Source organism: Aquila chrysaetos, chromosome 6 (genome assembly GCF_900496995.4).
Source record: "Aquila chrysaetos chrysaetos chromosome 6, bAquChr1.4, whole genome shotgun sequence".
Lineage (NCBI taxonomy): Eukaryota > Metazoa > Chordata > Aves > Accipitriformes > Accipitridae > Aquila > Aquila chrysaetos.
Genome location: NC_044009.1, coordinates 12,382,181 through 12,396,603, shown reverse-complemented (window position 1 = coordinate 12,396,603; position 14,423 = coordinate 12,382,181). Strand labels below are relative to the sequence as shown.

Sequence of the window (14,423 nt, the reverse complement as noted above, 5' to 3'; positions counted from 1 at the left end):
CTTCAGTTTTAGTACACAAAGACACAATCCTATTCTTTCCACTTGCGGAGGAGTCTTAAAAGTGTTAATTGAGGTCATGATTTAATTGTGCATGCACCTCGATTTTCCCAGTCTGGCTGGTGCTGTAAAGAGATGAAAATACAACAAAAACATCACTTAGAAATTCTGACCTGGATGAAACCAGGAAAATTTAAATCTTGTGGGGAAAAAGAAAAGTTAGCTGGGAGATTTCTAGGCCATGACATAATCATCTGTTCAGCATGAAGACTTTTTGAAGCTTATCCCATCTGTACCTTTTGAGGCTTACCAATTATTAGGAGATGGCTTCTTCTCACTACCGTACGTCTCTGCAGACTCGCACAAAAAATGCTTCAGCGACAGGACTTTGCACTGTCTGCACAATCTAGTTAATAGGCACAGTAAGGCATTTCATCTCACTCTAATTCCTACCCTCTAAAGGCTCCGAATCGTCACCTGTGTTCACCTCAACACATTTTAGCCTGCTATTTAATTACTTTAAAGCTAAAGTGATGGTGGTCTTATTTCTTCCGGTCACTCTTCTCTTTCAGGGGTTCGCTGCTGGCTCTCCCACCAGCACCCGCACATCTAAAAATCCAGCAGTAAGCGCATTGCCTCTGACAAACGGATAATATTTGAGAGCCGTGGGGAAACTGCATTTGGGCTGATGTGTATATCAAGTTTCAGTCCAGTCAAAGCCAGCACCATCTTTTCACTGCTGCCCTTTTCATTTAGTTATCTTACTGAAGTCTTATCTCCCCAGTCCCTTGCCATAGGCTACCAGCTTCCTGCAGAGCCAGAAACAAAGCTCAGTCTTAAACAAAGGAAAAAAAAGGAAAAAAATCACAAAAGAGAGAAAGTTGGTCACAGTTACTGTTATGGAGCCCTGCAGGTTCTGTAGCCACGACCAAAGCAAAGGCATGCTGCTGTTTCTGTGCCTAGTGTCACCGGCCAGCAAAGCCACCAGTAGCACGGCAAGGCACTGCCTTTTTTTAAAGTACTGTTAAGCATCGCCACCGTTGGCTTTAGGCATGCTCTTTTCTCTGCTGTACCACAAGCTCAGACAAAGTGATCTGCCATCCAAACAACCTCTGAAGGCTGAAATGGTCAAAAACAATGTGGGAGGATGAAGGAACACAACTACCACCATCACTGGTGATCGCTACCGAAAGCTTGTTGCCCATGCAACACAACCTTCCCGTAACATCCTGCCTGAGTTAAGCCCAGGAAAAACGTAACATGAGGACCACCTTCCCACCCTCTCAGCCTAACCAGTGACAGCCTGTCCTCATATTTAACCACAATGGGTTTATATATCTCTTTACAGCAGAAAACGTATGTAGAAATATTAAAAATAGTTTAAATAATACTAAGCTTCAGCAGCACAAACCAGGAATAAACTGGCTTTAGAGTCACTGCTGTTATGCCATGTATATAACGAGCAATTTGAATTATATGTTTAGTTAAACCGCTTCATGTTTGGTGAGACCTGTGTACAGAAAGACAGCCATGACCGTAGGGCAGGAAAAACGAAAAGAACAGGTTAAAAACCAAGTACACAGAAAAGCTTCAAATAAAATGTTTTACATAAGATTTCCTTCTAACAAAATACGTATTTTCTAATATGCTGGATATTTCCTTTGCCAGCTAAGCAGCTCTGTTGTGTTTCTCAGCAGCAGCAAGCGCTCGACTTACAGTCCTTTCAAAAGTTGAACATATCTCATAGATGAGCCTTTGGATCTGACCCGAGATCTGAGCCTTTGGATCTGGACCTCATAATAGCTGATACTTGGCATCTAGCATTTTTTTTTTCCCTCAGCTGCTTTTTTTTTGGCCTTTTTATTATTACAAGTTTCAGCCTCGCAAATGTCTGAATTTTGATAGTGACACAAGTGTTAAATGCTTTTCCTTTTGGAAATAACTGATAAAATAGCTACTATTAAAGACAGCGAGGGCAAAGATCGCTTTGGTGATCTGGCAAAGGCTGCCCAATTTTTCATATAGTAAATTTCATTTTTCAGTTGCTTTTAGCTTGCCATATTTAAGATGAAACTCTCCATATTTATTCCTCAGGTGTTGGGAGTAGCAGATATGTGCATTCACATATACATTGAGCAGCATGGAACTTAATTTCAGTGTAAATGTTAAAAAATGGGTTCAAGTAAGCCTAGCTAATGTAAATATACTCCCCCGCAAATGTTCTGTTGCGAAGTTCACTCATTTCTGTGTTTTTGAACAAGGTGTTGCTCCTGGAGTCACAGAAATATCTGTTGTCCTTCCAGCAAAAACCCATCCGATTTGATAGATGCTAACTCCTGAAAATAAGGAGCACGTGAGCTTAATCAAGTTTCTGGTCGTGGTGTTTTGGGTTTAATACTCATCTACACATGCTTGCCCCATCCCAGAGTTCAGACTGTAAAGCTACACTACATTGTACTCCTAATTCAGGTATTTCATCTTAGACAGCTAAAATAAGGACCATAAATAACCCCTCACAAATAGCTCGGTTTCAATCTCCAGTCCATGCAGCCAATTCCAAGCTTGGCAAGGCAGCAATTTTTAATTTTTTTTTTTTTTTTTTAAATATCAGGGAGAAAAATATACTGTAGCATCTACATGTTACCTAATTCAAAACTATTCACCACCAATCCTTATTTTGATCCAAATGAGCAATAGCAGGGTGCTGTTTCACCTTACGCCTGATGTGCTCCAGCTGCGGGCTGCTGCTGGAAGGGCCGATCTGCCTCCATCTGCCCCCTCGCCCCTGGCCATGAATTCCCACTGCTTCCTTTACATTGATATAGTGCTCACATAGGCTGCAGGGTGGAAGGGACCAATGGGTGGAAGGGCAGCACACTACCTAAGCCTGATGCTTCTTCCTCGGTAAAAGCCTTCCAGATCTCTTCAAGACCCTAGAGAAAACTAACTTACCTGGTCTTCTTTGCACTTCTGCAGAAGATCTAACCATCATCCTGGTCTGGCTTCTGGACTGAAATACAGCATTTGCTTATCAACCTGTCCCTTTGCAAGTCTGTAATGATTTTGGGCTGCAGTTAGATGGATAGGAGTCTATAGTCACCAAGGGATGGGAAATGTCACTGTCATATAGGTATCATTGTCCATCTTTTGTTATGGCTGAATTTGCTGTGGCATCCGATTGAGTCTCATTTCTGCTTTCTTTCTAAATGCTTATAAAGGTATCAAGGAATTTTCTGGGGAAAGACTAACCCACAGCGGCTGGCATCTGACTCACTGTAAGTGGTACCGACCTTTGGCCATTAGCTTGATGTAAGCTATATTTCCCCTCAATTTATAAATACAACATCCAATTTTTTCTCATTTGAAATTAATCTCTTTGTTCTAATTAGCTCTTCCATTCCTCTGTTGCAGTACCACAGTTAAACATTGGCCCAAGTAGTTTCTAATAAACACAGTGATGGTTATCTCTCTATTGGTAAGTTTTGTGTTGACCTCTTCAAGTAGCTTATGGCCAAGCAGATGTGAAGTCACAGTGAAGGCACTTGGTCGTCAAATCTGAGATGCTCTCTAGCCTGCTAGGTGTTTGGGAGAGAAATAATACAAAACAAGAAATCATCAGTCCATATCTAACCAGAAAATTAAGTCTGAAGACAAGATCCTACACTGTTTTGAGACCTTTAGAACAAGCACTCAACCAACAGACTGGTTCTTATTCTAGCAAACAGAACCCCACTTTTTCTGACAGCTGATTATTGACTTATGAATACTGTTTTCCCAATATATCTCCCCACTGTCTCACTTGTCACTGTTTATACAATAGAAACAAATCCTCCTTGCTTGAGTCCTGAACTTGAATCCTAGATTTCCCAAAGCGTAACAGCTCATCAACTTCTTTTTTAGGGAATTTCAGCTTAACTTGGTGCTTTTCAGTGTGGCAGCCAAATACACACAAAAATAGAACCGAAAATTGTTGAGAATCTCAGCAGAATAAAGGTACCTTGGGTTGACTGTACCTCCAAGGTAAAACATTTCAGCCTCTATCACCTGTCCTACTGCAGAAACCTCAAGAGGCAAGATGTCCTCAAGCAGCTCTGACTTGTAAGCTTAATACAGTCAAGGATGTCTTTCTTCAAGTCTTCTGGGTGTATTCAGAGTGGGTTTCTAATTTTTTCATCAACACTGAAAACTATCTTTAAAAACAAGGGGTGAGTGTTTTCCACAGTTCCTGGGGAATGACACGTTACAGAAGAAACCCACCAAATGCCACAAGACTTGTAAGAAAATGGCAAAAAGCTGCTAAAACATGGACTGTTGCCTTCCTCTTCCTCTACTGTATGAAACCAAAGCTACTCTCTCAAGACCCCTTGAAGGCCCTTCCCTCCTTTTTATCTTTAGTTCAGTATTCAAAGGTTGACCATTGCCTCTGGCCCACCACTCTGATCTTCACTTTGATATTGTCACCACACCCATAAAATCTGGGTTTGAGGAAGGATCTTAGTGTCTTAGCTAGTAGGTATCTTTGCTAGCAGATATCGAAACAAGGCTGAAACATACTGCTCTCCTCTCTCCTCTTCCAAAACATTTTTCAAAGGACGAACAACAAATGGATGTATGGATAATCTAACATGTAAGAGATGTCAGGGAAAATGAGAAAAAGACAAAAACAACGACAGTTTCTTTGGCTCTTCTCTCCAAAAACTTCAGACTATATCAGCAATACTTAGGCAAACTTTCTAGAAGGTAGTTGGTAAGCAAGATGAAAAGGACAGACTATAAACCCAGCCTAAGTGGAAATCTCTGCTGACCATGGGCCATATGGGTCCCTAACATACTACATCACAGCGTCCACAGAGCATGTATGTATTCCATGTGAGGTATGAATGCAGAGAGCAGTGTGCCAGGTCCACATACACATAAAATTTATTAAATTCTCTGAATATTTAGAAGTGGTACTTATGCTATTTAGATTAAAGAAAAGAATAGTACTGTGGCTTTTACACCTCTGCTTTTTAACAAACGCTCTAATGCACTGCAGAAGGAGACAGAAATACTTCCTTTGCAGGTTTCTCTTTCACAGGCAGTAAGGAGAATAACGATTATAATAATAATTGCAAACTAGGCTTCTGTTTACAAAGTGTTTGAGTTTTTATCAAAGACAGATTTGCACATAAGAAACATGCAGCTGAACCAGGGAGCATTTTATCTATAGCGCTCATTAACTTGGACAACCGGGGTCGAGGTTTTTTTTTTTGGTTGGTTTTTTTTTTTTTTTTTTTTTTTTTTTTGTTGTGTTGTTTTTATTTTTAATCATCCAGGCATCTCCCACGCCGCTATGTAGGCACCAGTGTTTTACCAGATCAGCTCCTGAATGACAAAGTCTGCCAAGCGGCTACAAGGACAATAAAATACATTGTACTGCTAACCTTCATCTTTGGTGTATTGCATTTGAGCTTCTGGGGCCTCCAAATGGTGAAATCTGACCAGCCGCCACCCAAGCTGACATTTTATTTGCCTTGGTTTTTCTTATTAGACGCATTTCCTGGAAGCTACTGGTAAGTGACATTTTTTTTTTTTAATTTATTTTTAAAACAATTACAATTACTCTAATCTGAAAACATGCAATCTAGCATGTCAGAATCAGTTCATTTCTACAGTCATACAGGGAAAGGTTTTAGTTTACTGGCAGCAATGAATCAGTCTTTCTACTTATGTGTGCGTTTGAAAACGCAATACTCCTGTAACTAATAATTTATACATTTTCCTCATTATCTTTATGAAATATCTGCTGTCCAAAACAGAGCTAATATAACTCTAGCTCAGTGGGAGATGTGCTGTTCAGTGTAGTTCAGCCACCAGAAAGACCAGGAGTGAGTTATGACTCTCAGGGTTTGTTGGTGTTGGTTTTTTTTTTTTCCCCCCTTTTTATTAAACCCTTCCCAAAGACTCCCCTGTTCATAGGACTTGCTAAAATATCTTAAGTCAAATCTTAAGTCCCCTAGCAGCTGTTGGGTCGGCAGAAGCCCAGCTGCCTAAACTTTATTGGCAGTAAATGTCATTCTTGCACACAAACTGCATGCCTGGAAAACCCAAAGGCACATCTTGGGCTATCACATCCCATCACATTCCCCGACGAGATGTGAAAACCGAAATGGAAAACGTCAACAAACTCCGGCCGTGGCGAGGAGCGGGGCATGCCCGCTGACAAGCGTGCCGCAATGACAGAAATGGACTTGGAGTTGCAATTAGTGGCACTGTCATTTTCGGGCGCTCCTGCCAATTAATTAAGACTGTCAAATGGAAAAACAGCGGCATTCACATGATAATTTATATAGGGAGAGACTAGCCTAGCAAAGCTGCTGCTGCAGCCAACAAAATTCCCTCTGAGCGCTTAAAAAAAAATAAAATAAAAATATAAAAAAGTAGAAAGGAGGGGGGGGGGGGGAGAGAAAGAAAGTTAAACTGTCCTTGTTATAATTGTTAACTCTGATCGCTCAAGTAGAAGACGGGCTGATTAAAACTCCAAACGAGCCCCTAGCTCGCTTAAATCTCAGAGTCCGGAATGATAGAATCAGAGGAGTTTATTCATACCATTAAGCCCCAGAGAACTTAATTGAAAGAAGAGCATAGCCTGGACCTTGACAAGCGGGAGGTCACAGTAATTGCTGCCGGACATATTTAACATTAAGATAATCAGGCCATTAATTACCCTTTGGATCATTAAATCAGCCAGTTGCAAAATGAAATTTCTGCCTCTATTACTCACTTGAGAGACCACAGGGGTGGCTTTTAATTTATCAGTGAGCTTGAGATACAAAGGACCAGGCTTGGGGAGGAAGGAAAGGGGGAGAAGGGGGGGGGTTGCTTCAGCAGAGGCAGGAATATCAATCCGCCATGCTTGGTGATCGTGGCAAATTAACTAGGTAAGATAACCTCAGCTTCTAAAGGCAGAAGCTGGGGGTATGTAAATAGATGAGGGCAGACAGGGAGATCAGAGCCTGCACACCACTTAGCAGGATAATAAAGGAAATCATCCTTGATTATCAGTGCTAATTTGGACACTGCCGGTAGCTTGTTATGCGTGTTCTGAGTAGCATTTAATTAATTCAATTGCTTGTTAATGAGGGAAGTGACATGTGGGGAGCAGATGCCACCCAACTGCAGATGGGTTCTGGTCAGCCCTTCACAATAAAAACCTTTTTTTTTTTTTTTTTCTTCATTTTTTTATTTATTTTTAAAAACACCCTTCCCCCACCCCTGAAATGGGAAAGGTGTCAAGCATGGAGGAGCATTCAAAAGGCACAAAACACTGACCTCATCAGGCCAAGAACCGCTAAGAAACCAGACCTGACAACTGCGGATAGAGAGGTACTGACGTTCCCCCAGGCCCCATTTGTAACGCTGCGGCCTTATGCCAGGAATCGGAGACCAACAGGACTATAACAGCAATCTGATGGCCAAAAGGAACAAGAAATGAGAGAGAGATGAAACGGAGCATCCTTACAAGATTCAGGACACAATACCGGGATCTTAACTACTCAGTTTCCCTGGGCTTGCCCTTTATCTATACCATCTATAATGAAGGAATAATTATTTTTACCAAAAAAGAAGGCATGGTTTAATATTTTTCATAGAAATCGCTCCCCAGTTATCCCCCAGAAACCAGTGCACGCTCAGCATAGCGGACAGAAGCCTCAAATCGGCAAGCCAGGCTTCTGCTTAGGATTGTAAAAGTCTGCTAAATATAGTTGAGCTGCATAATGTTTTTTTCTGACACCATTAAATTCAGTTCATTAGTGAGCGAGCGATCAAACTGGATCTTACGTTGTAAGGTGAAAGTCAATTCCCAACACTGCCGGCTCCTAAGTCCGGACTTCTCAGACAGCTTTAAGAACCTCTCTATTTTCTTATAACCTTTGGTAACCAGAATAAACAGGGTGACTGCTATGCAAACAGACTACCTGAGCAAAAACGCAGCAGATGCTCCAACGTCCAAGCTCCATTTAAAGAACTGCTGCTTGGGGCTGCCTCAGCAGAGCTTAAAACTACACCTGAGCTTCTACTAACCACCCATCCCTTGCTTTAAAAATACATTGTTAATGGAGTTGGAGATTCTTCCTATTTATGAATATTCTCAAAAAGACACCGAAATGGTGGAGCCCTTTAACTTTAAGGTTTGCACATAGCTAATGCAAATATTCAGCATCGCTTGAGCAGAAGAACAAAACCCATGGCTGGGATGGTGCCGGGATATCACGCTGCTCTCCCTCCTCTTGGCCAGCAGCCTCCAGCTGGTGGAGGTGGCGTTGTTGCTGGCACACCCCAGTACTCCCAGCAAGACAGAGATGGAGACCTTGGGAGCTCAGAGAAAGAGGGTGAGGGACAGGGAGCAGATAAGCACCTCCTGGAGCAGGCAGAGGGATGGGGGCAGCTCATCTCATTTGGAAAAGGCCAACAACATCTTAGGAAGTTGATGGTGGCAAGCAAGTCTGCAAACCAGAAGCCACACGGGCAAGAATAGTATGTGGAGAAGCAAAACATGTGAGGTGTGTCCAGAAGAAAGCTAAATATCTGGTAGGAGATCTACATACCAGTGCAAAAGGCCCAGGCGAAACACAGCGCAGACTCCCCAAGCTGGCTTCACCACATCTCTGACATTCCTCCATGGAGCAGTTCTGCCCCTGCCCCACTGGGCTACTCCAGTGTTGGACCACTCCAAATCAATGTTTTAAGAGTGTGCTTAAATAGTATCAATAGCAATTAGAGGGGAAAATCCTGATCTCATCCCCAGACCAAGTTAATTGTTGCAACATTGATTTACTCTAATTTGACTTCTCATTCGAAATTAAACCTGCATTACCGAAGGAGGGACCGCAGGCAAACTCTCCCTGCTCGCCCCCTCCCTTCCAAGACAATAAATTTAATATTGAATACACTTGGAAAAAAAACGGCAGTTGTTGCAGGATCCATACTGAAAGATCTCCCCCCCCCCTTTTTTTTTTCTTCCTGCGAGTAATTAAAAGATGCTTTTCTTGACTAATGATCCCCCTGTTTAGAAATGGGAAGTCGATACTCCTTCACCAGCAGTCAGCTTTAATTTGTCACAGGGCTCCCGAAGTTTGAGCGGCGGTTCTCAGGGCTGCTGGTAATTGCTGGAACCAATTACCAGCCTTCCAAAGCTGACCTAATCAGGGACCCACGGACACCACCGCTCAGAGGCCAGCTGGTCCCCTTTCCCTTTCACATTCACATATTCGCCTGTGCTTAGGTTTTCTGCCTCTTTGCCAACTTCTCGTGCTCACCAGGAATTCGTGTTTATTCCTCTTTCCTCCCCCGCAATCATGCCAACACCCTCAGTCTGAACTTTGCCTCATGCTACTGCTTTACTCTACACGGCTTCCTTGGGGGGATCCCATTGCACCTGTGCTCCCATCACCTGCGCTGCCTTCCCCATCCAAGGTGTTACTTTTGATCCAGTGGCACCGAAAGACCTGGAGATCTGCTTATTTTATAAGCTGCCTCTCAGACTTGATGAGACCTGGCACACGTTAATATTAGAGGACGTACCTGGGCAATATACCCCAGATGGAAGTAACAGGAGCAATGCCTTCTGCTACAAAACTCTCAGACTTTGAGTTCAAGTCTGAGAGCCTTTCTGACCTTCAAAATACATTTGCAGGTTTATCTTTCCCCATGACTTTCTCAGAGAAAGAGTTTTAAGTGAATTTGAGTGGACTAGGAAAGGACAGCAGTATGGTATGTTTAATGTGGTTTAAATTTGATAATGTTATTTTTGAGTGTACGAAATAAAAAATGCAAGCTGTACTTGCAGACTGGTGTAGCTCTGTTTTTAGAAATATTGGTGACTTTTTTCCTGAGTAAGACTGTGTAATTATGCCGTGACCTAGAGTAGCCATTTGGCAATCCCTCCTGCAAAACGTTGGTCTCCCTGGGTCTCTCCACCCTTCCCTCTACTCAACAGAAATGCATGGGATGCCACTGCAATGATTCAGTGATCAGTGCCAACTCCTCCCAAGCTGAAGGGCCTGCTTTTGAAGCCATGCCAAGACTTTCAGGTTCCTTTTAGTCCAGCATGTGAACCCTCCCTGAGACTCCCAGCCCAAGAGATTCAGTATCTGTGGAGCACTCAATAACCCTTTTTTTGCCCCTAGAAAGCCTGTGCGTTTCCACTGATGGCTTCATCTCCAATAGAAAGACACAACATGAAATGGTGAAACCCATGTATGTCCGATCCCCTCTACAAGTGTCTATTAACAGAGGGTCCATCATTGTGCTGACAACTTTTGCAGCTTGGGAAGTGGCACAGTGGAGATAGAAGAGTTAAGATATGCCTATCATAAAGAAACACGTGAAAAGATTGTATTTATCTAAGGTCTTTTCCTGATGCTTTGTGCTAAGCCTTTGAATCAGCTGGGGGAACGATTAAGAAATCTTCTGTTCTTGCGTTTCCAACACCTTGTTTGCAGGCACAGCCCGAAGGTCTGAGCAAATACGTGGAAAGCCATGGAGGGTGGATTAATAAGTGGAACTGAAAATGGGAGCACTAAGCAGGACAGATGTAGTAAGTGGGGCTGCAGAAGGGAATGAGGATATGAAAAAGTTCAGGAGAAACTTGGAGGAAAACATGGGAGTACTTCCCTCTCCCATCTGATGGGGCCTTGGTGAGAACAGAGCTCATTAAAGCAGGGCATGTTGAGTGCGTGAACCTCTGCATATAGCGGTGCTCAGACTCCAGCTGATCCCAGAGCTCACCAGCACGGGCAGGAACAGCCCCCCAACACTAGCTATCAGTTCTCTTCCCCTTCAGAAGAATTTTTGCTGTATGCTGTTTCTTCCCTGATCTCCAAATATCCTTGGACTCCCTCCATCCCTCCTCCACCAGAACTCCAAATCTCAGCTCCCCAACATATTTCTACTTGCTTCCTTTCTTGCCTCTTCCCCCAGTCCCTCAACTTCAGTTGCCTCTTCCCCCTTCAGTCCCTCAAGAACAAAAAAAGGGGGGTTTGTTTAACCCCACTTCAGGTCCATTGTAGCTGCTTCTGATAGGATTCCTCAGGCAAAACTGCAAAGAGCAGCAAGAAAATGGAATGCACGACTTACATCTAAAGAACTTGAACTTACTTTCTTGCCACATCTTGCACAGAAGGATTATGATGCTAGTAGAGACCAAAGTAAAGTACAAAAGGAGGCACACACTTTGAAAAAATAGACCTTTCAGATATTTATGTGGAAAATATCACTTCAGTCCCCACTGCAAACAGTGGAAAAAATGAGCCTAGCAAAGCAAGACTACAATTGCTTTGTGGGACTATTTTCACATAATCTTAAAACTATTTTTTCTAACAGCTCTTCCATCACGTAAGTGTGCACCTGGACACACAGATGGAAATGCATATTTATAGAATGAATCTTTATACCTTTTGTTCAAAAATATTATAGTCCAGGAAAAAGGTGCAATTACGTCACTGACAAACATAAACAGCTGAATATAAACATGAAGATGTACAGAAACAAACAAGAATGAAAATAAGCTGTGAGCATGAAATACAAAGAGAACAAACTTGGTTTTTTTATAAGTAAAACTCACTTTCAAACCTAAAAACCTGAATAATTTAATTCAAATGGATGGTTCTCTTTTCATCACAGTCACATGTAGTTTAGATTTTTCATGACAAAGTCTTTACTATATGTATACTAATATAATTTAAAAAAAAAATCCAATTGAGTGTATGCCTTTTCCTTTTAAAAGTATTTAGAATTGAGGTATCTCTCCAGCTCACCTCAGTAGTAAGGAGCAACATACATTTGTTAGGTGCAACAATGTAAGATCTCTGGATTAAAGTAATACTAATGACTGAAGGGCAGCAATAAGTTGGTTTCAATCTACCTGATGAAATCATTATATTAGCTGTCTAATAATATACACGTATACAGCAGACATAACAGTTTATGTGTGAACAAAGCCTCTGTGTAGGTCTCCCCGAACATTTTTATATGCATAGTCATTCATCTAAGTAGCCTGATTAATGTACTGGCTTCATTCTCGAAGATGAACCAAAGGTGGCACCACAAATTCATTTTTCAGTGCTAACGAAATAATGCAATAAGAAACAGTTGACTTTATTACAGACACCAGTACAAACCTACAGCGTAGGAGGTGGCCCAGGTATACACTCCCAGGTTGTAATTTCACTTGATCCCGTACCGGAAAAAGCAGGATCCAGAGATATACATAAACAAAATCAGAATATAATTCCCTCTGATTTCTCTCATATGCAGGAGGCAAACACTGAGAGCTAAACTGCCATCGTATCGTTTGCTAACTGGGGACCGACCAGTGCTCGGATGCAGGCTACCCCCCTGGAGCTCCCCCTAAGACAATTATGACACACTTCTTAAGACAACTTCAAAGGTTGTCCCAGCTGTGCAAGGTGGTCCAGAAGGTCTTTCTCCTGCCTGAACCCCCCTGCTGAAACGCAGTCTGCCAGAGGTCACTTTGCTTCCCCCAAGCCAATGCGTTAGTTGTAACTAGCAGCACTTGCATCTCAAATCTACTAAAATCAGGAAAGTATTTTCAAAACATCTTCTTCGATACTGATCAGATAAATTAAGCATTAAAATCGTTTAGCTTTTGGTAGGACAACATATCGCAGAAAGGTTTTCACTGTGTTGAGCTATGAGAGGTAGGTAAAATACTGTTCTCACAGGAAACATGCCTCCCCCCACCCCCAACTTATAGTTTCACATATATCACATAAAAAAGGTAAGCAAGCCCACAGTAAGCAGAACTTTCAACATCCATGATGAGAACCCAAAGACCTGATGGCCAGGTACAAATTCCTGGGTGAGCCTGGACTGCTGAAGGCAGATTATTAATCACAAACTGATAGTCCAAGAGCCAGGAACTTCATGGCCAATTGAAACAAAGGAATGCATTACAGTTTAATTTAGATTGAGGAACAACCAGGTGGGAGGTTTCAATCTCCCACTGTTTTGTTGGTCAGTCAATTGAACAAAAAAATTGTAGAGCTGCTGATGAAACCCTTCACAAGGGTGAAAAATTAAGGGGGTCACTCAACTTTTGACACCCCCCCCCCTTTGACACATTTCTTCCTGGGCATGCAGTGAAGATATATATACACATAATGATTTTTACAAGGTGTACTCCACAGGAGAATTTTAAAAGTCCATGTTGTAAAATGTTGTAACACCCTACCACCTCTGACTGCAATGTCAAGATGAGGATTTATGTGCTCATAGCTTACAGCCTCGGCCATGTGCAGTATCACATACTACCTGCCCGCTGCGTGCCACGGTGAGATGGAGTAGGAAAGCCTACCTTGTGGAGTCTGATGAAGGTTTCACATGGCCCTGGCTGCTCTCCTCCCAGACGCTGTTTGCCAGCTCGTTCCCGATCGAAGACATCACCTTGATGAGCTCTATAGGCCAGTCATCCAGGTCGAGAGAGCGGACCCTGGAGAGATGCGTGCCAAGGTTTCGGTGTATACCTGAGCATTCGATACATATTAGGGCTCCCAGATTCAAGCTGGCCCAGTCGGGGTCTATGGGAAAAGGGACACAAGCAATTAGTACAACAAAACACCTAACAAAACTTTCTAGTTTATGTTTGTGGATAAAGATTTTGGCTCCAGGGGAAAAAAATGCAGGTGTCCTGTCCAAAAGCACAGTTGGAAGGTCTTTCAGAAGGGTCAATTTTGCCCTGTGGAGATACTAACGCTTCTGAGAAACCCTCAAGGAGTAAAAAAAAATTGTGGAGGGGGGGTCTCAAAAGATGTATCATTCCACCTTTGGTCAAAAGAAAAAGATGAATTACAGAGAAAAGAAGAAACAAAGAAAATATAAACGCAGTGGCAGGCAGCTGATGATGGAAGTAGTGGAGGAAGCCCCTCCTTGGGAATCTAGAGCCACTCGTAGCCAATTACAAGGGAAAAAGGAGAAGAAAAAAAAAGAGTGACTAGATACAATGTCTCTGTTGCTAACTATATCAACTCCCTTAATAACCATCTATATCATCACCTACATATGGCTTTTACATCTAACACACTATGGGGTATGTTTTCATCTCTAAGATCAGGGAGATAAGTACTAAGATGAAAATGTGATACTTTGAACAGTTCCAGTTTTAGTGTACGAGCCAGAAGGATTCCACTGGCACACACACACACAAAAAAAAAATAACCCCGCAAACGATAAGGCTGTGACAAACCTGACAAAAGCTGGGAAATTCAAAGTCATTTCCCAAGATGGTTCACTTTTTTGTCACTGTCCTGTGTTATTTAAATCTAGATTTGTATGAACGTCCCTCTCTCCAACAAACATTCATTTTAACAAATGCAATGAAAGACATATGGGAGGAATTTTTGGTGGCTTTTTTTTCTCCCCCCTGC

The 14,423-nt window shown here is 42.3% G+C and overlaps 1 protein-coding gene across 19 annotated transcripts in view; it reads right to left on the bottom strand.

The window, feature by feature from the left end:
- Nucleotides 1–14,423, bottom strand: part of AGAP1 (ArfGAP with GTPase domain, ankyrin repeat and PH domain 1) — a 397,188-nt gene that overhangs the window by 30,826 nt on the left and 351,939 nt on the right. For 18 of the 19 annotated variants that reach the window (XM_030016796.2, XM_030016795.2, XM_030016798.2 and 15 more), the window contains one exon: nt 13,355–13,577. In XM_030016796.2, coding sequence (XP_029872656.1) covers nt 13,355–13,577 — 223 coding nt within the window. Of the gene's footprint in view, nt 1–10,787; nt 10,852–13,354; nt 13,578–14,423 lie in introns of those variants that run through there. The other variant, XM_030016794.2, reaches the window with a different exon arrangement.